The sequence below is a fragment of the Ictalurus punctatus genome, chromosome 19 (assembly GCF_001660625.3).
Source record: "Ictalurus punctatus breed USDA103 chromosome 19, Coco_2.0, whole genome shotgun sequence".
NCBI lineage: Eukaryota > Metazoa > Chordata > Actinopteri > Siluriformes > Ictaluridae > Ictalurus > Ictalurus punctatus.
The window spans coordinates 21,076,438-21,103,937 of record NC_030434.2 but is presented as its reverse complement, the minus strand read 5'-3'; the positions used below and the strand labels follow the sequence as shown (position 1 = coordinate 21,103,937).

General features: G+C 39.3%; 3 protein-coding genes across 6 annotated transcripts in view; 2 read left to right on the top strand and 1 right to left on the bottom strand.

Moving 5' to 3' along the window:
- Positions 1-3,481, bottom strand: part of kics2 (KICSTOR subunit 2) — a 14,259-nt gene extending 10,778 nt beyond the window's left edge. The window contains exons 1-2 of one of the 3 annotated variants that reach the window (XM_017494440.3): positions 3,404-3,481; positions 2,205-2,472 (exon numbers count right to left, since the gene is read on the bottom strand). In XM_017494440.3, the coding sequence (XP_017349929.1) occupies positions 2,205-2,472; positions 3,404-3,433 (298 nt within the window). In that variant the 5' untranslated portion in view covers positions 3,434-3,481. Of the gene's footprint in view, positions 1-2,204; positions 2,473-2,667; positions 2,764-3,356 lie in introns of those variants that run through there. The other 2 variants (XM_017494441.2, XM_017494442.3) reach the window with 2 other exon arrangements.
- Positions 1-27,500, top strand: part of ovch1 (ovochymase 1) — a 136,099-nt gene that overhangs the window by 47,977 nt on the left and 60,622 nt on the right. The window lies entirely within an intron of this gene.
- On the top strand, positions 3,656-24,335 carry ipo8 (importin 8). 2 transcript variants are annotated; one of them, XM_017494438.3, is made up of 25 exons: positions 3,656-3,823; positions 5,599-5,680; positions 6,957-7,113; positions 7,273-7,431; positions 7,697-7,853; positions 8,718-8,807; positions 8,912-9,006; positions 9,108-9,192; positions 10,173-10,307; positions 11,374-11,473; positions 12,446-12,522; positions 12,642-12,758; positions 12,841-12,930; positions 13,586-13,751; positions 14,271-14,431; positions 16,038-16,163; positions 16,260-16,335; positions 17,269-17,394; positions 17,567-17,664; positions 18,168-18,263; positions 18,656-18,876; positions 18,961-19,166; positions 20,664-20,888; positions 22,322-22,451; positions 23,629-24,335. In XM_017494438.3, coding segments are annotated over exons 1-25 (3,060 nt in total). In that variant the 5' UTR covers positions 3,656-3,739; the 3' UTR covers positions 23,630-24,335. The 2 variants fall into 2 exon arrangements, with proteins under 2 accessions (XP_017349927.1, XP_017349928.1); XM_017494439.3 differs by having other exon boundaries at positions 3,657-3,823; positions 16,260-16,326.

The window sequence follows — 27,500 nt, the reverse complement described above, 5'->3', positions numbered from 1 at the left end:
TCCTGTTCACACCCCCTCGTCTCCAAGTTGCTCGACGTGCTTGCGAGAGTGACCACAACAGAGTAGAGCGAGATACAACCCCTGGATGTGCAGGCCCAAATTAACATGACCTCACCCCTCGGTCATTTTTATCTTGTTCCTCCATTTCCACCTCCTGCACGAGCGAGATTTCATCAATCTGTGCCTCGTCAAAAGCCGGTGGAGCTGTGCGAGGAGAGTAATCCTCTGCAGTCTAGTTTCTCCATGTTGCTTTTTGCAACGCCCACTTTTTCACAACTAAACCAATTAAATGTAGGTGAATGAAGCCCGAGTACCACACATGCAAATTTGCCTTTTTGCTTAGGAATACATCACACTAATGTTATACATTCATGCGCTGTTATTTTCTTTTATTTATTATTATTATTATTATTATTATTATTATTATAATAATAATAATAATAAGGTGGCATTCTCACAGTTCCAGACTTGATCCTGAGCTCGGGTTACTGTGTGTGTGGCGTTTCACATGTCCTCCCCGTGGCTATACGCATTTCCTCCGTTTTCCCCCCAAAACCTTCTCCCTAGCTGTGAATGAGTGTGTGCGTGCGCGCATGCTTGGTGCCCAGTGATGGATTAGTGTCTCATCCAGGATGTATCCCAACCCTCACACCCAGTGTTCCCAGTACAGGCTCCGTATCCACCGTGACCCTGCCCAAGATAAACCAGTTATTGAAGATGAGCGAAAGAATGATATTAAATTTACTCCTCCTGTTCTTATTATCCATTTTAAATTGCATGCGTGTGTGGGTTTATTACTATTATTACACGCTTCTATATGATGTGTTAGTATCTGTATGGTGTCTGAGTACACAGAGAAATGCATTTCAAAATAAAATTCTATTATCTTGGCCGTTTTGTAAAGTAAAAGAAATTCTTACAACACACTGGTTAAAGCTTTAGGCTACTGATCAGTGCCGAGTTTCCCCCAAAAGCATTGCAATATTAACATGATCTTACACGAGTGAGAGAGAGAGAGATTTTCTGTAAAAATATCTTACAGGTACATTGGCACACAACAAACAACGCATGCAGGGCAGAATTGGGCAAATTATAAAAAATACAGAAATGGGCAATCAAATTCTGGAAACGCCTAAAACTCAGTGACCCCCCCAATCATATCACTACAAAGCCCTGTAATACCAAGAGCTGATCAAAGCAAACACCCCTCTCTCTATCAGCTGGTCCGATGCTACGGCCCTGAAAGATCACCAACACCTACTAACACATCAGATTACAGATGTGTATACAGTGTGCGTATGTGTGTGTAATATAGACCAAATTACCACACAAATGAAACAAAACTAAATCACCTACTGGGAAACCCAAACACAACAGAGTAAAATACAATGCTTTCTGGCCCTGATTATTATTATTATTATTATTATTAATAATAATAATTTTTCTTATCTTTATTAGTAAACTCACTTTTATCCTGTAATTTTACACATTTTATCCTTCTTTTTTCAATTATTCTGTATATGATCAATTTATTTTGGCCTTAATTTGAACATTTATGTACATTGTTTGCACTATTTTTATTTAATCTATTAGTATTTTATCTTTTATTTTATTTCTCGTCTTTACACTACCCGTCCCTTGTACTTGCTTTGGCAAGACAAATGTGGAATTGTTTGAGATGCAATAAAGCACGAGAGAGAGAGAGAGAGAGAGAGAGAGAGAGAGAGAGAGAGAGAGAGAGAAAGAAAGAGAGAGAACGAGAGAGATCAACATGATGGTCGCTCCATCATGATCTTTGTGCTGAGATGGTTTTGTGAAAACTTTTACCAAAGGGTTGAGGGTTGCGAGTTCAAATCCCAGTATCACTCAGCATGCTGCCACTAGTGACTGGTGGGTTCTTGAGCAATTACTCCCGTAACACTCAACTGTAACTTGCTTTGGATAAAATAAATCAGCCACATGAGCACATGTAAACACTGATATTGGAGATCCTCTTGTCCTGGATATTTTAAGTAGATACCCCACTTCAGCTTAGGGATTGCTGTTAAGTAGCTGAAGTGTGTGTGTTAGAGCAGGGAAACACTCAAATGTACCGTACTCCAGGACTGAGGAAGTCATTTCAATAAAGGCGACAAGCTGAAACAAAAGTTACTTAGTAGCATGACTGTTAAACTTTAGCCAGGACCCCGACCCCATGGTGTTACCTAGTTTTTGCCCGAGGAAGGTCATGTTGTGGTAGGCCTTCTCCGCGGCCGCCAGGTGCGCCAGAGCAGCGAGCAGAGAGCTCCAGATGGCCGCGGCGCTCCTACTGCTCTGCTCCTTCTCCTTCTCCACGTAGTCTTTAGCTCGGTCAAACCAGAACATGCCGAGCTGCGTAAAGAAGCTCTCCAGCACGGCTCTCTCTCTGGGGACCGGCCGCAGCTCGTCTTCACGCAAAGTCTCGCCCATGATGGCTGAAGATTCAGGATTAAACTGTAAAGCGAATTCACAGAGCCGTGATACTTGTATCAAAAACACTGAAGCAGCTGATTACCAGTTACAATTTTCCACTGCACCACACCTGAAACACGCGTTAATAACGAATACAACTATAAATCCATGTTAGCTAACTAAAGTGGGTGTTTATTAAAACAATCATTTCTATTAGAGTCAGAAATATATACATACATATATATACACACAATATATATGCAAAAAAGACACTAGAACGCCGCCATGACAGTTTTTAGAAACAACACTACGGCAAGTCAGAAGGGACATAACGCCAAAAAAAAAACTCCCAACAGAACGCGTATGCGCACATCACACTTACATTACCAATCAGAGTCGAGTATTCGGGAATAATTAAAATACATAATTATAAAAATACGTAAAAATATTAATTACAACACAGTGTTGATTTCTTTTTAAAAAAATCTATTCTTTCTTTTTTTTTGTCATTTTTCGCAATTTTCAAAAGAAATGTATTTATCTTTGGCACTCATATACTATATATGTAACAACAACTGAACAAAAATTACTACTACTACTACTACTAATAATAATAATAATAATAATATACCAAAGACATTAATTTGTCATTTCTTTTAAATTGATATTATAATTAACATTTATAATTGTTGCCCCTTTAACCGCTAACTTCCGCTGTTTCCCCCCTGTATACTTCTATATCTTCTCGTGATATCGTAACACACATGGTACTGATAGTTTCTTTAAAAAATAGACAGTTTTCAGGCACAAGAGCAATACATATATTTACTTAATTTATAAAGCTGTTTAATCACAACGCATACAACAAAGAGCATGCAAGCAGCAGCTCTTTCAAACACAGCCAGAGTAAAAATACTTCCACTGACCGTCATCTTCCCGACTGAACTGCATAGTATTTAAAGCTGACACTCACGCGCGTATATTTTTCACTCCGTGTTTCCATGGCACTAATTAGCTGCCGTAAACCGGTCCGCGTTCATGTTTTTGCGACAACGGCTCATCGCTTAACGGTTAAAAGGGGGCAGGACTAGGGACCGGATTCCAAACGGCGTGTTATTCACTACATTAGTGCACTACATAGCGTATTCAATAATGGCACGTACACCCTATGTAGTGCACTTTAGAGTCTAATGGGGACATTTTTGAGTTACGACATACACAGTGTATGTGTGCTAGCTAAAGCAGCTAGCCGTTTGTCAAAAAAAAGAAGAAGAAGAAAAGTTGCGGTTATTGTGCAGTTGTGGTCTCGATGGATCCCAATCGGATCATACAGGCTTTAAAGGGAACTATAGACCCTAACCTTAGAATAGCCGCTGAAAATGAGCTCAATCAGGTGTGTGTGCTTTACAAATAACTTTATTATTATTATTATTATTATTATTTTAGCCAGTTATGCCGAGTGGCCTGATTTTTTGATCTCTAACTCATGTAAACAGAGAAGTCTGTTCATAGTGTTAGCTCCGACACGGAGGACTGGACGAAGGAATGAGAATAAAAGTGTTTTTTTTTTTATTTTGCATCAGTGCTTCATGCTTGTGTTGTCAGTCATGCTAGTGTAATTAATGCAAGCTCTTATCATTTAGCACGCTAGCATTAGCATCAGTTGCCCATATCAAGTGACAGAATTGGGAAACAGAGGATATTCATAATTCCTGGAGCAAGTTTTATCTCAGAAGCAATGATTACCAGATAAAACGCTGTGAGGTGTGTTAGCTAGTGTGTTAGAAAGCCAGGTGATCTGGCTTGACTGAACTGAAGGCCTTTATGGATGAAGGATTCAGTCTCATCTGATTCACACAGTAGTTACATTGTTACTAAGCAGCTTTACAGAAACCCGGATGTAGAACAATTGGCGAGGGAAAAAGACGTCATCAAAAAGGCAACCTATCACCTTCTGTGTGACCCAAGACCGGACAGTGCGATTAGAAATCTTTAGTTGTCTAGGAGTATTAGAGTAAAGACAGACAGCATTAAGTGTGATGAGAGACAGTTCAGTATGTGCATCATCAGCCCTATTCGGACTGGTTTAGTGTTACAGTCTCCTCCAAAAGTATTGGAACAAGTCAATCAAGGCCAGTTCTGTAGTTTTGGCGCTAAGTTTTTGAGCTCAAAACATGACTATGAGACGACGGAGACGACGACTATGAGACGACGAATTTTATATAATTTTTTTAAAACTTAATCTTCTTTGTCTTTGTGGACATTAAAGAAAAATATCGTCAAACTCAGCTTAACAATTTTTGGGGGTTAATTTGCTTCTGTTTTGCGGACAGTTTGTTAGCTAAATTATACATCGTGATATGCATCACGCATTGTAGAAATGTCCTCAAGTATCTTGATATGATATTTTTGTCATATCGCCCAGCCCTGGTATTTTATTTCCTGTTACGCCGGATGCACAGCACTTTGCTCAACACTCGTGTTGTTTTGAGTGTGCTTTATAAATAAATTTGACCTTGACCTTTTTATATATATATATATATATATATAGATAGATAGATAGATAGATAGATAGATAGATAGATATAGATATAGATATATATCCTGTCTGAAGTGAGGTGTAATATCTTGTGGTTTGAAAATGATTTTGTGCTATTTCTTCAGCATAAGACAAACCAGGAAGCTGTTACTTGTTTTTTTCTTTTCTATCTGTCTCATACCTAAACAAAACTAAGCACTGGCGAGTATAACATGCAAAACGAGAAAATATAGACGACATTTAAAAGGACATTGGAGTTAGCACATGAATACAGTGCTTCTGTAGGAAATGTAGGAGTCCCACACACAGAGCAAAATGTTTTTCTGTATATTGTGGCACAGGAAATGTGATAGTGTCATATATATATATATAGATATATAGATATAGATATATAGATATATTTTTGCCTGAATGATAGATATTAATTCCATTTCCTTAAGGTCTAGTCGTACTGATTAGAGACAACCGGGTGCCAGCTGCAGCAGTCTGTATGTATTTCATTAGTAGTGCATTAATGATGCGGAGGAGATCAAACCACTTAAATTTGTCTGCTATATTTAGGCCAGCGCAAGGTTATTTTCAGCCGGCTTGTCTGAAATGTTATTTCTGTGATTTATTTTTCTTCCTAGTCCTACAAGATCATCAACTTTGCTCCGACTCTGCTGCAGATCATCGTGTCTGAGCAGGTGGAGTTTCCTGTGCGGCAGGCAGGTGAGGACACACACACACACACACACACACACACACACACACACACACACACACACGTACGTACAGCCATAGTGGGAATTTTGGCTCATTTCAGTGAGACAGAGCATTCGGCTCAGCTCAACTATGAGTCGACTCTTTCAGCTCCTAAATTACTTTTCTTCTTCTTTTTCTTCTTCTTTTGCCAATTCTTTCCAAAATTCAGAAGATAAAGTTGTTGTTGTTTTTTTTGGTTTTTTTGGGGAATTCAGAAACAGGGCACTGAATCATATAAAACAAAAGTGTTTTAGTGTGCGTGTGCTCCTTACTCACTATATATGCTTACTCCATAGGGTGTAAGTAATGGAGTTGTAGAGCCTGCTGTACACGGTGTACTAACGTACAGTGCACTACAGTGTGCCTTAAAACTCCACTCGATCCAGCCACAAAAAAAACCTGGCAGTGATAAATGTGTGCTGGAAATTATGATATAAAACTACTTACACAGTATATTATTTTTAGTAGGCACATTTTCTTTGATTAATTGCAGAATTTAAATGGAGAATAAAGACATAAAAGACATGCGAGGTTATTTTGTTTTTGGAAACAAGGGCCATTTAGGTAAAAACGTGTGTTTAGATTCAAGGCAGCTAAAATGCTTTTTTTTTTCCTTTTTTTTTTTTATAATTGAAAAGTGAATACTGTTGAAACAGTGGAAGTTGTTCTGACAATCCAAATTGGGGGGGGGGGGGGGGGGGTTATAACATTAGGTTATAATAACTTCTAGGTTGTAGAAATAATTGTGCCGAAGCGAGATAATTATTGAATGTTTATACCACAGTGCTGTTGAATTCTCCATTCTGATTGGCTCTCAGACGATCTGAGGTGTGCAGTAATTTTTCAGTGAATGCACAGATGAAGTAGTTCCAGTCGGTAAAGTTAGCCTACTGTCCACCACAGCACACACTGCTAACAACATTTCTTAGAAAATAAAAGACGTTTTCTAATAATTTAACGGCCCGTTGTCAATTATTATGTGGGAAAAGAACAAAATTATTCCTAATAATTGATAGTAAATAAAGTGACATTCATTTATTTAAAAAATTTTAAACAACTCACATTGCTGTACTTTGAGTGAAATGGATTAAGGAATAAAATAATATAAAAAATAAAACAGTAACGCAACATAAAACAGCCAAACACATTTTTTATTATTATTATTATTATTATTATTATTATTATTATTATTAATGGTAGGACTTCGAAGATATTTTCATGCTGACCTCTTTGTGCATCACAGCTGCCATCTACCTGAAGAACATGGTGAGTCAGTACTGGCAGGACCGTGAGCCGTCTGTGGGCGAGGTCGTGTTTCCCTTCAACATCCATGAGAATGACCGTGGCCAGATTCGAGAGAACATGGTGGAGGCCATCATCCGGTGTCCGGAGTCCATACGGTCAGTTCCTCACTCGTCCACACACACTCTCTGTACTGACTGACGGATCCAAGCTCTCAGACCCATGACCTCCAGTGTGTTCTTTGCTTTTACAGTCGTGACTAATAGGCTTCTTTCTCAGTTATGATTTTTGTGTGTGTTTTTTTTTTTAATGGACAGGGCCCAGCTTACAGTCTGCTTACGTACTATTATAAAGCACGATTTCCCCGGCCGCTGGACCGGCATCGTCGATAAGATCAACTTGTACCTGCAGTCTCAGAATAGTGGGAGCTGGTACGGGAGTCTGCTCGCGCTCTACCAACTCGTCAAAAGCTACGAGTGAGTGCTTCACGTAGCTTATTTCCCTTACAGGGAGCCGAACTTCCTGTCGGGCGTAGTGAACTGAAGGATTCTTGTGTTTAGTGAATTCAAAAACAGCGGAATGTATGTATGTGTGTGTGTGTGTGTGTGTATGTATATATATATATATATATATATATATATATATATATATATATATATAAAAAAAGAGCAGATGTATTGAGTGTGGTCATGTTTAGTGGTTGTAGTAGTGTGACCTGGTGGTGGTGGTTGTTGTTCACAGGTTTAGGAAGGCGGAGGAGAGGGTGCCCCTGCTGGCTGCCATGCAGCTCTTCCTGCCCCGGATCCAGCAGCTCATCACTCAGCTGCTGCCTGACGCCACGGTGTTCTCTGTCCTCATCCAGAAACAGATCCTCAAGATATTCCATGCACTCGTGCAGGTTAGCATGCAGTGTCTATTGCTATAGTGGTATAATGACTTTATACCACTTCAATGGCGAGAAAAAGAGCGGCCGGTGCTATACCAGGGGCAGTGGTGGCTTAGCGGTTAAGGCGGTTAAGGTTACTGATCAGAAGGTCGGGGGTTCAAGCCTCAGCACTGCCAAGCTTGCACTGTTGGGCCCTTGAGCAAGGCCCTTAACCCTCTCTACTCCAGGGGCGCTGTATCATGGCTGACCCTGCGCTCTGACCCCAGCTTCCTGACATGCTGGAGTATGCGAAGAAAAGAATTTCACTGTGCTGTAATGTATATGTGAAAATAAAGGCTTCTTCTTCTTCTATTTAATCGTCCAGACAGGAAAGGCAGCATTTCCACCATTTCAAGTTTAAGAAGTGGGAGGGTCCAATAAAGACCAATAAAGACTCATTATCATTATAACATATAACATAAGTGATACAGGAACGAACTTGTTTCACAGAACTTTCCACGATGTGACTTTAAATGGATAAAACGTATGATCTAATGAACAAAAAATTGTGATTGCAGCAAATTGCTGTGGTATAAGATGAATCAAACTATATGGGACAGGCTGTTCCAGTGTAATAATCGACTTTGTAGTGAAAATGGTAACTCTTCTTCTTGTCATTAATTATTTTCCTATAAGAGCGTGCCCCCAAGTGTTTTATTCCTTACATAATGCGTTTATTTTTCACTATATGTTGACATTGCATTCATTCTTACTTTAAGTACTTAAATCCTTATACATTTTATTTTAAAAGTGTAGTTGTTTTACAGTGGCTTGTCTGTGGGGGTGTTTCCAATACTAAATGTGTATTTGTGTGTGTGTGTGTGTGTGTGTGTGTAGTACTCCTTGCCTCTCCAGCTGCTCAGTAACACAGTCATGACCCAGTGGATGGAGATCCTGAGAGCGGTTGTGGATCGGGACGTCCCTCCTGTAAGTTTTGTGTGTATTGCAAGATAAAAGGATAGTTACCATTGGGCAGTGAGCTGGAGTTCACCTCTGAAGGGCCTCACAGCAGGTCTGCTTCTGATTCGTAGGAGACTCTGGAGGTGGATGAAGACGATCGGCCGGAGTTAATATGGTGGAAGTGTAAGAAATGGGCTCTACATATCATCACCAGGATGTTTGAGAGGTGACCTCACGACCTCAAGATACCGTAGTCTCTCGTATCTCTAACGTCTCAGATCCTGTCTGCAGTTTTCCGTTTTCTGATCCGTATCTATCCGTTCGTAGGTACGGGAGCCCGGGCAACGTGACAAAGGAGTACTACGAGTTTGCAGATTTTTTCCTGAAGACATACTCTGTTGGGATTCAACAGGTAAGGGTTGTGTGTGTCGTTTATTATCCATGAATACACACTCATCATGTAAACTCTGAGCCAACTTGCGTCATGTGACATCATCACAAACACGCATTCAGCCAAAGCCCTGTTCGATTCACATACACTACTGGTCAAAAGTTTGGGGACACTTGACTGAAATGTTACTCATGATTTTAAAAGGTGTATGATTTAAATGTTTGCTAAAATATTAAATTATTTAGATTTTTTTTTATCACAACATAATTCCCATAGTTACATTTGTGTTATTCCAGAGTTTTGATCACATTATTATTATTATTATTATTATTATTATAAAATGTGGGGAAAAAATTCAAATAAAGAATGAGTGTGTCTAAACTTTTGACTGGTAGTGTATGTCAAACATGAGTACAGATAAAAGGTCTCAATTACCAACAAACATCACTGTGAAAGACGAATGTCGTGCAGTTGCAATTTCGCCAGTCGAGTAGTTTTCCACCAATAAAGCGCTCCGTAAGTTGCATCGCAAATTTTGAAGAAAAAAAGACGCAGCGAAATCGAGTGTTTTCGGCCGCAACAATCACAAAAACCCTCCTCGAAATCCTGTATGGACTACTTTACATGCATTTACATTACTCTGCATCGTCTATTAAATAGACTATCCTTTTGATGAAATGGCCAATAGGAGACAGGCTGGGCGTGGCTTCAGTCTCTCAGATCAGAGTCGAGGAAGATGGACAAGAAAATAATTGTACTTAATAATTGTACTTATGTCTCAGTACACTTTTGTGAGATGTTGTAGGTATCATTATGTCTTTTTTTAGAACATTTGAGTTTTTCTTTAAGATGCCTATTTTTTCCTGATTTATTTTTGTAGAAACTAAAATAAAAGTTTCATCAGACTCCACTTACAATATATTTGAATGTACTACACCTATACTATATCATGATCCATGCGTGTGAAATGGGTGTGTTATGTGTTGTGTTGTGTGTTCCAGGTCTTGTTAAAGGTGATTGACCAGCACCGGCAGAAGCAGTTTGTGAGTCCACGTGTGTTACAGCAAGCTCTGAACTACCTGACGCGGGCCGTCTCTCACTCCGTCACGTGGAAACAGATGAAGCCACACATGCAGGTCAGACTCCGGGAGAGCGACTCACGGTCTCATTCAGTACAGATTCCTCTTGGTATTCCGCTTGGATGGTGTGATTATGTTTGGGAGCATACAGATCTCAAAAAATGAGTATATTATGGGAAAAGGTTGTTTTCCTGTAATTTATTTCAAAAACTGGAACTTGCATATATGGTCGTGCGGTTGTGTGAACTGATCCAGACCGAGAGATTAAAGGCTCAGGAAACCTTTGCAGGTGTTTTGAGTGAATTTGCTGATTAGAGCTTTTCTCAGGTTGACATTCCTGTATTATAAATTCTTTATTGTAATATTTTGAGATTTATTTATTTTTTTTTTAGATATTTTTGAATATTTTGAGATATTTTGAGATATTTTTGGATATTTTTAAATATTTTGAGATAAGTTGAGATATTTCAAATATTTTTAGATATTTTCAGATGTTTTTTTGTTGTTTTTTTAGATATTTTGAGATTTCTTTGAGATATTTTTGAATATTTTGCGATTTTTTTTTTATTTAGATTTTTGAGATATTTTTGAATATTTTTAGATATTTTGAGATTTTTGAATGTTTAGTGATTTTTTTTTTTTTAGATTTTTGAGATATTTTTGAATATTTTGAGATATTTTAAGATTTTGTGTAGATATTTTGAGATATTTTGAGATTTTTGAGATATTTTTGAATATTTTGAGATTTTTTTAGATAGTTTGAGATATTTCGAGATATATTTTGAGAAATTTTGAGATTTTATTTATTTATTTATTTTTAGATATTTTGAGATATATTTTGAGAAGTTTTTTATTTCTATGAGCTGTAAGCCGTAATCATCAAGATTAAAACATAAAAAAAGGTTAGAAATATTTCACTTTGTGTAACGAATCTGAAATATCCGAAAGTTTGACTTTTTAATTAAATTACGGTTGGACTTTTCCGCGATTTTCTAATTTTTTGAGATGCATGTGTATATACGTATATCTTGAATTCTTCATGTAGCTTTACGTAAACCTTGCCGAATGAGATCCATTTGTGTGATTTAAAGTCTCTCTTGAATACTTTGCCGTTTTTCCGCAGACTATAACTCAGGAGGTGGTGTTTCCTCTGATGTGTTATAAGGATGAAGATGAGAAGCTGTGGCAGGAAGATCCATACGAGTACATCCGCATGAAATTCAGTTAGTCCTTTGGTTCTCTTGAGGCTTTTTTTCTTCCTCTGTCTTCTCTGTCCTTCTGTCATTCAGTGCGTTTCCATGGACAACAATAATCCACTATTAACCCAATTGAGACAATACTCTTAAGAAACTAGCATGTAAATAGCAATTTTTAATTACCTTAATCCGATTAAGGTCATACTCACAGTAAACACTAATCGAATGAAGACATGTGGAGTACTCCTGTTTTAGTCGCATTACAGACATGTACACACCTTAATCACACTATTAACGTCGTGTGAGAGTTTTCACCGCATTGTGTGACAGGACACGATCACACACGGCAGCGCTCAACAGTTTTACTGCAAACAAGAGAGTACGGCTGTGTCTGAAACCGCATACTTGCCTACTATAGGCCTGTAGTAGGAGAAATACATGTATCTCGGCTACTATATAGACGGTAAGTACGCGGTTTGGGACGCAGCCCACGGCTTCAAGCAGTCGTGTATTTGTACTTACAGCATGACAAATAATTAACCGCACTTGAAGCGTTTGTAAAATTAAAAATGAAACACCCAAAACTGTATACGTTACAATAATGAAGACTAACTGTATGTAGATACGTGAAATTCTGGAGGGACGTCGGACATCGTGGCGTGGGGACGTAATGACGTGTGACATTAATCGAACTATGTTCTATAACATGTAAAATGGGAACATGAAAGGAATATTCTAAAAGTGACTCATGTAAACACCTTAATCACAATATTGTCTTATTCAGAGTAAGGTCCATAATTAGATTACTGCTGTCCATGTAAACGTAGACAATGTCTTATTTCTGTCTCCCTCCATCTGTCTCTCTGTCTTTGCTCCCTTTTCACCATTAACTATGTTATGGATTTTTGAGTTGGCATTTTTAGAAATGCTTTGAACAGCTAGATGTATCGAATGATCTCTGTGTATGTACGCTTACGTGCTGTCGCTTTGCTGCTATAGACATGTACGATGACCACGTGTTTCCCGCCACCGCGGCTCAGACTCTGCTGTGCAAAGCATCCAGAAAGAGGAAGGAGGTGGCTACCGGTTTCACATTTCCGTTAGATTTTAGGATTTGTTTATGCTACTTTATGTATCAGCTATGCATATGAATATGTTTTTTTGTTAATATCTCTTTGTCTCAATGCTGGATCAGGTCCTTCCTAAGATGATGGCGTTCTGCCATCAGATTTTGATGAACCCCAGCGCTGACCCCCGCAGGACAGACGGCGCGCTGCACGTCATCGGTGCTTTAGCTGATCCGTTGTTAAAGGTAAAGTTGTAAAGTTTGGTGACTGTATTGAATCATGTTCCATTAACAGTGTGACACCTCTTTTTACTTCTTTGTTTTGTAGAAGCAAATATACAGAGATCAGATGGAGCTCGTGTTGCAGAACTATGTGTTTCCTCTACTGAACTCCAGTCTGGGCTACCTGCGTGCCAGGGTGAGGGGCAGCATGTCTGGGATGGATGGATGGATGGATAATTTGATGGATGGACGGATGGCTAAATGGATACATAATTGAAGAAATAAATGAATCGATAATTAAATAGATGCGGCTGGATGTCTAGATGGATGAATGTATATATAAGTGAATGGATAATTAAATTGATGAAAAGTATACTTGAATGGATAATTATATTAATGGATGGATGGATAGATAATTGGATGGATGATAACTGATAACGGACAGATAATTGATTAAAGGGATAGATGGATAATTGGATTGAAGAGATGGATGGATAATTGGGTTAAAGGGATGGGTGGATGGATGGATGGATGGAGAGATAATTAGATTAAAGGGATAGATGGATAATTGGATTAAAAGGATGGATGAATGGATAATAGGATGAAAGGGTAGCTTGATAATTGGATGGATGGATAATTGGATTAAAGAGATAGATGGATAAATGGATGGATGGATGGATAATTGGATTAAAGGGATGGATGGATGGATAATAGGATGAAAAGATGGCTTGATATTTGGATGGATGTGTGGATGCTTCTGAGAATCATACATATGGATTTGTGGTATGCATGAAGAGACCTGTTCACTGTGTGTGTTAATTGGGTGTGGTGCTGCTTTGCCCCATGTCTAGTCCTGTTGGGTTTTGCACTGCTTCAGCCCGCTGAAGTTCCACAATGAGCTGGTCCTGAGGAACGCAGTGGAACTCGTCAAACAGGACCTCATCAATGATCAGGAGATGCCTGTCAAAGTGGAGGCAGCCATTGCTCTGCAGACTCTGGTCAGCAACCAGGAGCACGGTCAGTCTCACACACACACACACACACACACATACACACACACACACACACGCATTTATGTTCAGTCCTAAAGTACAGGTGTCAAAAACAGTCAGAAAGTGACAGAGTGAACAAAGTTTCAAGAGAGATGGTTTGCATTAATGCACTCCTTCTAATACTTTTGTTTCTATAGCAACAACTCATTCACCTGGACTTATATGCCAGACACTCCACATAATCTAAGGCTACTAATACACTTCGTTATTTAATAAAGGAAAACGTGATTATTGATATGGTGTCATTTTCTAGAAGGTGACATTTATTTAGCGTTTATATAACATTTAATTTGGAAGGAGTCTCCAATGTCAGCACTGAAACAGTTAGAGGTGAAGCTGTAATGTTACATTTTCTGCCATGTGAGTGTTTTCAGGACTGAGAAAAAAGAGAGGCTGATGAATTTTATTATAGCTGCTATAAGTGTTAACAGGAACTAATTTGGTGAACGAACTAGCTTTTTAAAAATGTTCTGTGTGTGTGTAGCTAAGATCTACATAAGGCCCTTCATCAGGCCCGTGATGCAGGAGCTGCTGCACGTCATCAAAGAGACTGAGAACGACGACCTCACGAGTGTCATCCAGAAGATGATCTGCGAATACAATCAGGAAGTAGCAGTGATCGCAGTGGATATGACTCAGAACCTGGTATAGTTCCTGTTTATTCCTGTTTGTCTTGCGTACACATACATGCGGCTTAAAACGAAACAGGACACCAATGAACACCGATTTGTAGTCGCTATGAAGACCTGTAGTGTAAACCCGCAGCCGTTTTATAGATCTAATTTGTGTTCTAATAGACACATAGTAACATGCCTAGCGACTTCGTTGACCTGTTTGCTAAATCAATCGCACAGATTCAATACAAACATGGCGATGGCTGTATGTAAAATACAGGATTGTAAAATAATTAAAGGGCTACTGTTCGTGCGTTTAGTCAGTGGAATTTTTTCCCCCCATAAAAACATCTCGTTTATTAAACTTCAATCATTTAATTCAGTTATTCAGTGGCTTGTTTGGTTATTTGACTATAGGACAATTTTCTGTTTGCTGTTTCAGGCAAAAAATTGATTATTACTGCAATACGTTATTATTTAATTACAACAGCTATAATGATCCTATGAATAATAAAAAATCAGTGAAATATTCATGTGAGTCATTTGAGAGACAGAAATTTTTAGTTCCCTGAAATCCTTAGACCTGGATTCTTAAAGTGCACGTGTTATGGTTTTTCAAATATTACCTTTCATGTAGTGTGTTACAGAGCTGTTTGTGAATGTAAAAAGTCTGCAAAGTTTCAAAAATCAAAGCCTACGACAAATGGAGTTACTGACTCCCAAAAGAAGGAATCGATTATGAATAGTTGAAACGAGTCGTTAGTGATTCCAGACTTTACTTCCTCTACTAACCTACATAGGTTTGTAACAAAAAGCCCCGCCTCTGGTCTTCATCCGCTGCTCACTGACAGCGGTAGACCAGTCACAACAGACTGGGACTTCTGACCAATCAGAGCAGAGTATGCTCTCTGAAAGGAGGAGTTTAGAACGAATCCTTTAGAACGGATCATTTAACGAGTCGTTTGTGACACTGAGGGGAAAAAGGTAATGCTGCAATTTAAATTATGAGTACGTTAAAGTGTTTTTTGACCTCAGATGCATCTAAATCTATTGTATGAGACCTTTATAACAAAATTAGGCACGTTTCAAAACCATAATATGTGCACTTTAAGTCCTATTCCTTGTTTTGTCACCTGTGCAAGTTTTATATTCAGAACTAAAATGACACCATTCAAATCACACGATTTGGGCCTCTTCAGGTGTTTATAATTGAACGTTTAATGTGTCAGTCCTAATAATATATAGTGTAGAGGTTTTACTCTACCACAATTCCTTGCATTTTATCTGTATATTAATATCCTACACTGTCATCTAGGGATGGGCGACATGACAGAAATATCATATCACAATACTTGAGGACATTTCAATGATACACCATGCGTATCGCAATATATAGTTTAGCTAACAGACTGTCTGCAGAACAGTAGTAAATTAAATACCTAGTAATTTTTTTTAAATACCACACCATACCAACAATATCTCAGAAAAGTGTATTGTGTAATGATTTATCATGATATCGGTATTCTAGCGATATATCGCCCAGCCCTACTGTCATGTGTATGTGAATTCTAACTAGATAGATCAACGAACTGAAAGCTAGAGATTTGCAGAGTAAACACACGTTCTCCTCTGTGCAGGCGGAGATCTTCAGTAAGGTTCTGCAGAGTGAGGAGTATGAGGAGAGTGAAGATAAGACCGTGATGGCACTGGGCATCCTTAGCACCATAGACACCATCCTCACGGTCATGGAGGACCACAAAGAGGTCAGGACCCATAAATAAGTGCAGTCATGTTACCTTGTGATCCAACACATGGAAAATGTCAGCACAGTACATGATTCTCGACGTTTTCCATCATAGATCACTCAGCAGCTGGAGGGGATCTGCCTGCAGGTGATCGGCCTTGTGCTCCAGAAGCCCATCATAGGTATGGCAGGTGTGTGTGTGGAGTCGCTTATTGTTGTGCGGGAAATAAAAGAGCTCTGATGTACAGTTGTAATATGTTTGGCAACATGGTGGGGCACTTGCATATATTTTTATTTTTTTTAAACACACATTCTTTGAAGGCTATTGTATGCATATTAGAGAGGTGGATGGATAGATAGGTAAGATACATATACAAACCCGGTCAAAAGTTTGTGGACACTTGACTGTAATATTTCCCTTGATCTTTAAAAGCTCTTGATCTGAAGGTGTGTGATTAAATGTTTGAAGTCGGCGTTGTAGACAAAAATATAATCGTGCCAACGTATTCATTTCTTTCATTAGAAAACTAACATTTTATTTGCAAAAATCTTTTTTAATACAGACGACTTGGAGCGAAATTTTCCGAAAAGCAGCTGATAAGTGTCCAGTATAGGTGGGAACTCCTTTAATACTGTTTAAAAAGCATCTCAGGGACATTCCTCAAGAAAGCGGTTGAGAAAACGCCAAGAATACATTTCTGGAAATTCTAGGTAAAAAGGGGTCTACTTTCAAGATGCTAAAATATTCAATTATTTTGTATTTATTTTGGGGGTTTTTTTTTTTTGTCACAGCATAATTCCCATAGCTCCGTTTGTGTTATTATAGAGTTTTGATGACTTTATTATTATTCTAAAATGTGGGAAAATAATAATAAAGAATGAGTGTGTCTAAACTTTTAACCGGTAGTGTATACGTGATGAATCTCAGAGGGAAATTAACAGATTACAGCAGCAATCCAAAAAGGTAGGCTGGACACGCAAGAGTATTCAGAATAATAAAATTAAACATATTCAGTACAAAATAAAAAAATGTAGTATTGGATATGAAATGAATATAGCCAGATATACTACTGCATCTTATACAGTATATTACTGCAACAGGTGTGTGTGTGTGTCTGTCACAGAGTTCTATGAGGAGATTCTATCACTGGCGTTTGGTCTCACCTGCCAGACCATCTCCCCTCAGATGTGGCAGCTGCTGAGCGTGCTTTACGACGTCTTCCAGCACGACTGCTTCGACTACTTCACAGGTCTGTCCTGCTAAATACAAAATACAAAACTGCTGCTTCCTCTCAAAGTGCTGGTCTTCATGGCACTGTTTAAATCAGTATATGACTTTAATGATGTTAACTATTTAAGAGAGACAATGATGACAACGATGATGATGATGATGACTGGGATTCATTTGTTGTATCCGTGCAGATATGATGCCTCTCCTACACAATTATGTAACTGTGGACACAGACACACTTCTCTCCAATCCCAAACACATGGAGGTCATTTACACCATGTGCAAAAAGGTGAGCTGACCGTCTACATGAACTCAATAATGAAACCTTCTGTCCAGATATTCTGTTGTCAAGAACTTTATTTTCTGCACCTAATTCATATCATATTAAGTCTGTTTTATGATAATTAATGCAAAAAACTCCGGAACATACAGTCTCTAAGATCGAGAAAGGTTTAAATTCTGCTATTATTTGATTATTTCTGAATTGTAAGAGTCCCTTATCATAATATTGCAGTGGATCTGAATGGATTCTTCATATTATCCATTTTTCTGGCCCTGAAATAAGCCCCGCCTCCCAGCCAGAACACAGCTGCTTTTTTTCTTTTCTTTTGTAAGGCATATGTAGGCTCACAGAGGGAGGGGTTTGATTGGGAAAATAAAAGTTGTTGATGTTTTTACTTTTAGCGCAGTTCACCTCACAGACAGCAGAGGACTGTCTTTAAAAGGTACAAACTGCTTCTTTAAACCATAAAGTTTCTTTCAGTGTGTTGACATGAGTATGTTTTTGTCCAGGTTCTAACGAGCGATGCAGGGGAGGATGCAGAGTGCCACGCCGCTAAGCTGCTGGAGGTCATCATCTTACAGTGCCGGGGTCGGGGCATTGACCAGGTCAGCAGTGTGGCGGGTTCGATTGAGGCGGGGGTTGGGGGGGGGTTGTTATTGGATTTGGTATTTCCAAATTGTCAGTAGTGTGTGAATTGGTGTGCGATTGTGCCCTGTGATGGGTTAATATCCCATCCCCCTGGGATAGGCTCCAGGCTCCCCCGCGACCCTGTGTAGGATAAGCGATACAAATAATGGATGGATAGATGATAACTACTACTAATAATAATAATAATAATAAGCACCCTGTTATAAATCACACTGTAAGTCATTGTAGATGATTAAGTATGTACTTTAAGTTTGTGCCCAAGCAATAGGCTTTCCAATGGAAAAACATCTCACTATAAGAATGATCTTCACCCACTATAAGTCTTTTCACGCTGCTTCTTGTTCCTCAGTGTATCCCGCTGTTCGTGGAAGCGGTGTTGGAGCGGCTAACGCGTGGCGTGAAGTCCACCGAGCTGCGCACCATGTGTCTGCAGGTGGCCATCGCTGCTCTGTACTACAGTCCTTCACTGCTGATGCACACTCTGGAGAACATGCGCTTCGCCCACAGTGCCGAGCCAATCACAGCCCAGTTCATCAACCAGTGGATGAACGACACAGAGTTCTTCCTAGGGTACACTCCTCTAATATCTCAACTGTAGTGGTACATATTAGTGTGTGTGTGTGTTTGTGTAAATAATGATGCCATGCTGTGCAGGCTGCACGACCGTAAGATGTGCATCATCGGCCTGAGTCTGCTGATGGACTTGTCCAGCCGGCCGGCGGTTTTAGAAGGCGTGGCTAGTCAGATCATCCCCTCTGTCCTGCTCCTGTTCCTGGGCCTCAAGCACATCTACGCCTCACGAGTACTCAACAAGCCTGAGCAATTCTCCAGAACACAGGGCACCGAGGAGGATGAGAACGGTAAGAGTCTCATACAAGAATGTTATCTAATCCATTATTTATTCTTATTATCTGATTAATAATCTCCGCTCCTGCACATCTCATTCAGCTAGTGTTAGTACGTTAAAGCTGACCAGGTTAGTCACATGACTTGACTGGCTGGAGCTATGTACCGTTCAGTGCGTTAGTTTAAGTGCCTTGTCTGAACATTAACCTGCAGTGTGTGGGTTTGTTTTATTGACTTGTTTTAAGTTTTTGCTTGTTGGCTGATTTGCATTAGGTTCTGTCAGAGCCAATTTCACAGTTAGAATGTTATTTTGAATCAAATTTCCCTAGTATTCGCATGTACAGAGGTAAGAAAAGTACGATTCAGCATTCTACATTTAGTTGTCAAACATAATTCTGTCCAAATGAATGTTGTCCCTTGATCAAAATCAGTCCTGAAGAATGAAGCAAGTTAGACATTTAGTCTGCTCATTTTACTCACAAAACTAGAGATCAGCCGATAATCGGTTGTACCGACGATTTTCCCGATATTTAAGCATTTTTCCTTAATCGGATATCGGTTTTGTAATATCGGATAATGGTGCCATCTTGTGACCGTTTTGAGAATTGCGCACAGGACAGCCATTGCAGCGCTGTTGTGCACAGGTAAAGTTAAGTATACTTGGTTTGCTTTAATTAATAAACGTTATTTAACATAACAGCCATTAATGCACAAATGAGATGTGTTACATAAACACTTGATATGTAGTTTAAGCAGCTTGGCACTAAGGAATAGAGACAAACTAATCTGTTTACCTCATCGAAGTAATTATTAAAAAAAAAAAAAAAAAAGACATTTTTTATTTTTTGCACTCTTTCAGAACCCTCTAATGATTGGTGTGTAAATAGGGTTTTTTTGTTTTGTTTTTATGCAAGGAGGAATATCGGTTCTGTTGTATATCGGTTATCGGGCAGATAAACATGCAAATAATCGGTATCGGTTATTAAAAAAGTCAATATCGCTCGATCTCTACGTGAAACAACAAGAATGTCTGATTTTCCCATGAGATCGTCACACTTCATTTTAAACAAAACTCTCTAATAATGTCGAAAACTGTTATGCTCTGAACTTTTTTTTTTTTGGACTATATCTACATCTAGATATGACTTATATCTTGCTCCAAATCTCTCCTCATGGCTCTGTGTTCAAGATTTCCCATTAAAAACTGATTCTGTGCAGGATTCTGAAGTTTGTATTCCGAAAAATGTACAAAAAAATATCTGCGCTCTTTTGGCTTCCGGCCACGGACGGCTGTGTCGTTGCCGATCTCCTGAAAGGTCAATCGCACTTATTTTTAAGATGGCTTGAGGCAACAGGCAGTGTCTGGACGTCAGTTTCATGATGTTTTGAAAGCAAAGTCCGCTCTCGTATACATCTAGAATACATAATATCATTTCATTTTTTTAATTGTGAAAACTAAAAGCGATCTGTATTTCCATTTGTGAGACGTGGATGTTTTTTTTTTTTCCCAGAGGAGATACCCAGTGATGAGGATGAAGCAGGAGAGAAGAGCTGCAGCATGCAGCCGTCCAGCGCTCCCCGTGGTAACGGCAACGACGATGAAGATGAGGACGACGACGATGAAGATTACTGGGATGAGGATGGTCTGGAGGGCACAGCGCTGGAGGAGTACAGCACGCCGCTGGACTACGACAACGGAGAAGACGAGTACCAGTTCTTTTCCGCCTCCCTGCTTCGTACGTGGTCGTCTGACCTGCTTTCACTTTCACGTTTTACCATTATACCAGACTCGTTTACCAAATGCAGGTGTCTTATCAAGATGTACGTGTCAAACAGATCCTACCAATCATTGCTGAGATCTTTAATGACTAATCATTACTAAACTGATTAAGATTCAATTGTTGCTCTGTAATGGTGCCGATTACAGACACTTCACGTTAATACAATCGGATTGTTTTGTCTTTTATTATGTATAACGCTTGTTTTAGGGCTCATGCTATGCAAGTTGAGCTTGATCATTAGTAGGTCACATGACCATAGGCTTTACTTGTGCGAGGAACTCGGTAACTTGGTTAAAAGACACGAAAGTGCTTCTCTGACATCATCTATATTTTTCCTATGCTGCATTTTGGACTCTGCTAGTAATTGGTTTCATTTTGTTGTTGATGGGAGATGATAGAAAAAGATCGAGAGCTTCCTGAAGTGTCTTTTATTTACAGTATAGAGATGCGTGTATGCACATGACCAATTCAGACAACAGTCCCAGTGATACTTCAGTAATAATTACATCACCCCACCTCCCCATCTAAAACTAATCTCCTCCGAATAGGGCTACATTTGGGTTTGTTTTGTTTTTTGCTTTTTACTTCACTCACTAACAGTCAGTACGTTTACATGGACAGCAAGAATCCGATATGAACCCGATTACGACGATACTCTGATTAAGAAACTAGCATGTAAACAGCGATTATTGATGACCTTAATCCGACTAAAGTCACACTCGAAGTAAACACAAATGGAATTGAGACGTGTGGAGTATTCCTGTTTTAGTCGCATTATCGACGTGCGTTACAGACATGTACACACCTTAATCACACTATTAACATCGTGTGGGAGTTTTCACCGCATTGTGCGACAGGACACGATCACACACGGCAGCGCTCAACCGTTTGACGCCAAACAAGAGCTGCATCTGAAACCGTGTACTTACTTACTATATAGTAGGAGAAATACATGTGTATATGTAGTACGAGAAATACGTGTATCGCAGCTACTATACAGTAGGTAAGTATGCAGTTTGGGACGCAGCCCACGGCTTCAAGCAGTCGTCTATTTGCACATATAGCATGACAAATAATTAACTGCACTTGAAGCTTTCGTAAAATTAAAAATGAAACACCCAAAACTGTATACGGTCCCATAACGAAGACCAACTGTATGTCAATACGTGAAATTCTGGAGGGACGTCGGACGGCGTGGCGCGGTGACATAATGACATCTGTCGTTAATCGATCTATGTTCTATAACATGTAAAACGGGAACATGAAAGGAATATTCTAAAAGCAGCTAATGTAAACACCTTAATCACAATATTGTCTTATTCAGATTTAGGTCAATAATTAGATCACTGCTGTCCATGTCAACGTAGTCAGTGTTTGTGGCGTTGCAGGCGTGCAGAGCTCAGACGCAGGCTGGTATCAGATGCTAACGCAGTCTCTGAGCGACGACCAGAAGAAGCAGCTGCAGGAGATCTACAGTCTGTCCCAGCAGAGGAGGAACGCAGCAGGAAAAGGCCTGTGGTGAGCACCTCCTGTCTCCAAAACTGCCTCTCTACAGGAACACTGCAGACGTGCTAACATGGCGAAATGCCTATAATGATAATTGGATTTGAATTTTGTAAATCTGGATTTTAACGCGTGAAATACGTTTTGAGTTTTGAAGTTTAATGAACGTAGTTCCATTTCAGTTCATTAAATGTAAGTCTAAATGGATAAAAAAAGAAGTATGCGTCGTTCTTTAATAAGTAAAATTCGTACTCGTCTGCAAGTCGCTTAGGTATAAAAGCAGTAAGACACTTCAGGACATGCTGATGGCAACAGTAATTCCGCCTGGCATCACATCATCCCGTCACTGATTATTTTCCTATAACAGCACACCCCAAGTGTTTTATTCCTTGCATGTGTCAAGTAAACTTCAGGTTTTAATGACAGACTTGTCATTTCATTTTAAAAGTGCATATACAGTTTGAAAACAGCAGAGAAGTCCAGGTTTACAGAACTCAAATGGAAAACAAATGATTTATTCTTTGCATCATCAGCGTTTTCAAATGACGTAAAGTACTACGTTCAGAGAGAACACGCAGTATTCTCGCTGCCCAAGACGTCATGAGAACGTTGTTGCTAGGCAACCGTGAATTAGGGACAATGGACATAAACCTATTTGCGTTTTTCGCAAAATAAATCAAAAATAAATAATTGAATATTTTAGCATCTTCAAAGTAGACCCTCCTTTTTGTCGAGAATTTCCAGAAATGTATTCTTGGCGTTTTCTCAACCGATTTCTTGAGGAATTTCCCGGAGATGATTTTTAAACAGTATTAAAGAGTTCCCACCTACGCCGGACTCTTATCAGCTGCGTTCCCGAATATTTCGCTCTTAGTCGTCCATTTAAAAAATATTTTTTAGTAAGTGAAATGTTCGTTTTCTAATGAAAGAAATGAATACGTCGGCACAATTATATTTTTGTCTACAACACAGATTTCAAACATTTAATCACACACCTTCAGATCAGAAGCTTTTTAAGATCATGAGAAAACATTTCAGTCGAGTGTCCACAAACTTTTGTGTTCAGTATTACGAAATTCTGTGTGAAGGCTCTTTTGTAAGTGTAGCCACATGACACGGTTATATAAGTGTTCCTAGTCGGTATTGTTTAAGATCACACCTTTTTTTCTCTCTCTCTCTCTCTCTTTCTCAGAGAGATCCGTTTTGTGTGGGAGGAACCAGAGCACTTGGATGAAGACACGATTGTGGGTTTTTGGATCTGCAACGGTTTTAACTCCAGAACCAGCGTCCTGACTTTACAAGGACTCAATCAGCGTAATACCTTCAAGCGGAGCTTCGAGAGTCATTTCAGCCAGGGGTTTAAAAATGGCTCTACAGATCCAGAACCCCAGCAAAGACCACTGAGGCACTTGGATAAGAGAGAGAGAGAGAGAGAGAGGCCTTGTCCTACCACAGCCTGACTCACTAGTACTGTGTGTGTGAGTGTGTGAGTGTGTGAGTGTGTGTGTGAGTGTGTGTGATCATTAATGATGGCTGACATTCGTGTGTATGAGCACCTAAACTCTATCTGTATTATTGGCTGGACTTCATCACTTCCCCTCCAGTCAGCTGTGACACACTGAGCGTCTAATTTGAGAGTGTTTTGCAAGGTGTTTTAATATAAGAAGGCAGACTGACACACACACACACACACACACACACACACGCACGCGTGCAGGTAGTGTGTGCCGTCTGTGTTTTGAAGGTATGTTCGTGTCTAGCTTGTGATATACATACTGGGAAGACTGTGCTTTATATTTGTTACATGTTTGTATGTCCGACTTTGGTTTTTTTTTTGGTTTGTTTTTTTGTATTAGTAAATTTGGAGATATAACTTAAGTCATAAAATGAAGTCTGACACATCGCCTCTGTGTCATTATTCTGAAAACACTCAATGTGATCTTTAAGATTTTCCTATAAAGGCACACCGTGAACCTGGTTGCTTAGCAACAGAAAGCACCGTGAAATCTTTATTTTATCGTCTGTTATTATCTCATCTGTCACACTGACGATACACAGCGGCTGTTTTTCAATATCGCTGAAGAATGTGAACTGCCTTCCTGGGGAAAAATGTGCTGGTGGTGGTTTTTTGTTTTGGTTTTTTAAAAAAATATATTTCCTTTTTCATTTTTATAATACTTTATATTAACTCCGTCAGAAAACGTATGGTTTTACTTCTGACTGTTACAAAGCACTGACACTGGAGTCTCCTTCCCTAAATGCTCAGTACACATCTCCTTACCGAAAATGTCAACGATTACACCTGTTTTTAATCCATGCAGTGTGTCTGCCGTTCCCGTTCCTGTGTGAGTTCATATAGAAATGATAAATATATTAGAACAAGCGCAAATTAAAACCTTCAAAGTGAGACGTCGTTGAATCAAACTTTTCTAGAGGAATCCGGAGACCCAGGAAGCGCTGGAACACTTGCGGTGAATGAAATAGAGATTATGTAGAAGAACGGTACACTTTCGTGACACCTACTCGCAATAAACAATACAAATGCGTTTGCCTCATTCATATAAACCTGTGACTTACCTTGCAGCCGGATCTACTTTCAATGCTGCTGTTATGTAATACATGCTCTTATAGGAAATTAATGCGCCTAACAACGCTCGTAATAAAAAAAAATAATCACCACATCAATGATTATAGGTGTTATTCTCTGGTTAATTTTAATCTGTTTCTTATTAATCTTAGATTACTGGGAACAGACGCAATACAGGTTCCTGTGTATGAGCTTTTACTACAGAAACAATAACATATTAGAACGAGCGCATTAATACTAACCTATCACTCACGCTACAGCCGGAACTACTGTCCGAGTCATGCTGCTATACGAAAATAATGCACACCTTCTGACCAATCAGATTTGAGCTTTCAACGGCACTGTGGTGTAAAGAAAATGAAACAGAAATGAGAATTCAAAAGCGCTGGGGTATAATTAGACTTTAAAATGTGTTGTTTAATATACAAAAAGTGCATTAAAGGTGTGATAGTCTTCTTTTATTTCTTAATTTAAATAAATAAATAAATAAATAAAAAGAACCTGATAAAAAAAAACAATGGGTTAAGCTGTGGCCTTAGAAAAGGTTTATTAAGTCGCTGAGAAAACCCATTTGGAAAACTGCCCTCTGGTCTGGAATGCTTGTTTTTGTTTGGATGCGTCTCCTGTCAGGCATTTTATACATAATAATGATAATAATAAATGTTATTTAAAAAAAACTTACAAAATAAAATAAAAAAGCGCCTTTCACGACACCCACGGTCACTTCACAAATACAATTCACAGAACACTAAAACACAATATTATATATACAATTGTACAATATTATAAGTGGGAGCATAAATATGTAGGGCCTTAAATGTGAGAAGCAGAATATTGAATTTAATTCTATAGGAAACAGGAAGCCAGTGAAGCTGGATGAGCAGAGGCGTTACATGGCTGGTTGATTTGTAGCATGTAATGATCCTTGCTGCAGAGTTTGGGATTATTTGGAGCCAGTGAAATGGATTATTATGGATGCCAGACAGGATGGAGTTGCAGTAGTCAATGCGGGATGTAACATAAGCACTGACCAAGACTTCTGTGCTGTGTAGAGTGAGAGATAGGTGTAGTCTTTATCGCAGATGGAAAAAGGCACTGCAATGGTATGTGTGCAGCAAAGGAGAGCGTGCTATCTAAAGTGACACCGAGGCTCTTAACCTGAGTGGAGCGGGGTGTGGTGCAGCCGACAATGGAGAGGATGAAAGTGTTCATCTTTGCAAGTGCTGTTTTAGACCCAACAACGAGTAGCTCAGTCTTATTGCTGTTTAATTTCAGATAGTTCTTAGTCATCCATAAGTTGATGTCATGAAGAATACTACTCTACTGGCCACCTAAGATCCAGGGGGTGGAGCTTCGTGAACATGGGTGGGAAATGTTCAAATATTGAACCCATGTCATCCATTTATCCATTTTCCATACCACTTATACTACACAGGGTTGTAGTGTAAGTGGTATACACCTGGATCTTATCCCAGGAAGCTTGGGGCACAAGGTGGAGGACACCCTGGACTGGGTGCCAACCCATCACAGGGCACAATTACACACCCATTCACACACTACAGACAATTTTGGAGATGCCAGGTCGGCATATGTCTTTGGACTCGGGGAGGAAACCACTGAAGCACAGGGAGAGCTCCATGCACACAGGGCAGAGGCGGGATTTGAGCCCCTAATCCCAGAGGTGTGAGGCAACAGTGTCATCCACTAAGCCCCCCCCCCCAATCAAATCTTGAAGAAAAAAAAAAGACTAATCTTACCTGATGCACTTTTAAATTCCGGTGAAGTGCCTGACTTGCTGAAAATGTTTCCACATAATTTCCACTAAAATGTCAGCATGGGACATATCGAGTGGCTCCTCCAACTTTTTAAATAGTCAATAGCATTTAGCTTACCTCACAGCCCGGGATAAGCCGTACTTGAAAAATTTAAACTGAAAAAACTGAAAGTAAATGAATTCAAGCCATTTCTTTCTTAACCAACTTACAGTTGGAAAACTGAATAAGACACACACACATTCGAACAGCTAAAGACACGTTTATGACCCGTGCTTGCTGATATTTCTCTCACTCAACAACGGCAACATTTTTATAATGATGGGGCGGGACACTTCATTTTCTAGAGAGCATTTGATTGGACAGAAAATCTGATGAGAAGCTGAAGTGCCGAATGATGTCATCAGAAGTATTGATCCATATCGGTGGTAAAGACAGAGACTGCAATGTTCGAATGCATATATCTTCTAAATGCAAATTTTGTCATAGTTTTCGAGTTATAGAAACCCCTAAGGCTAACATATTCATACTAAAAGCCACATAAATTCCTTGGGGACTTTAAAGTGTCTTGGCTGATAAGACGAAATGCCCCTGTACACCACTCCGTTCATGCTTCGTTCGATTATGCGCATCGTCCCAGAACCCTTTGCCAAGAAGCAGATCCATATCGCGATGCTCCCACCACCGTGCTTCACTCTGGGTCTG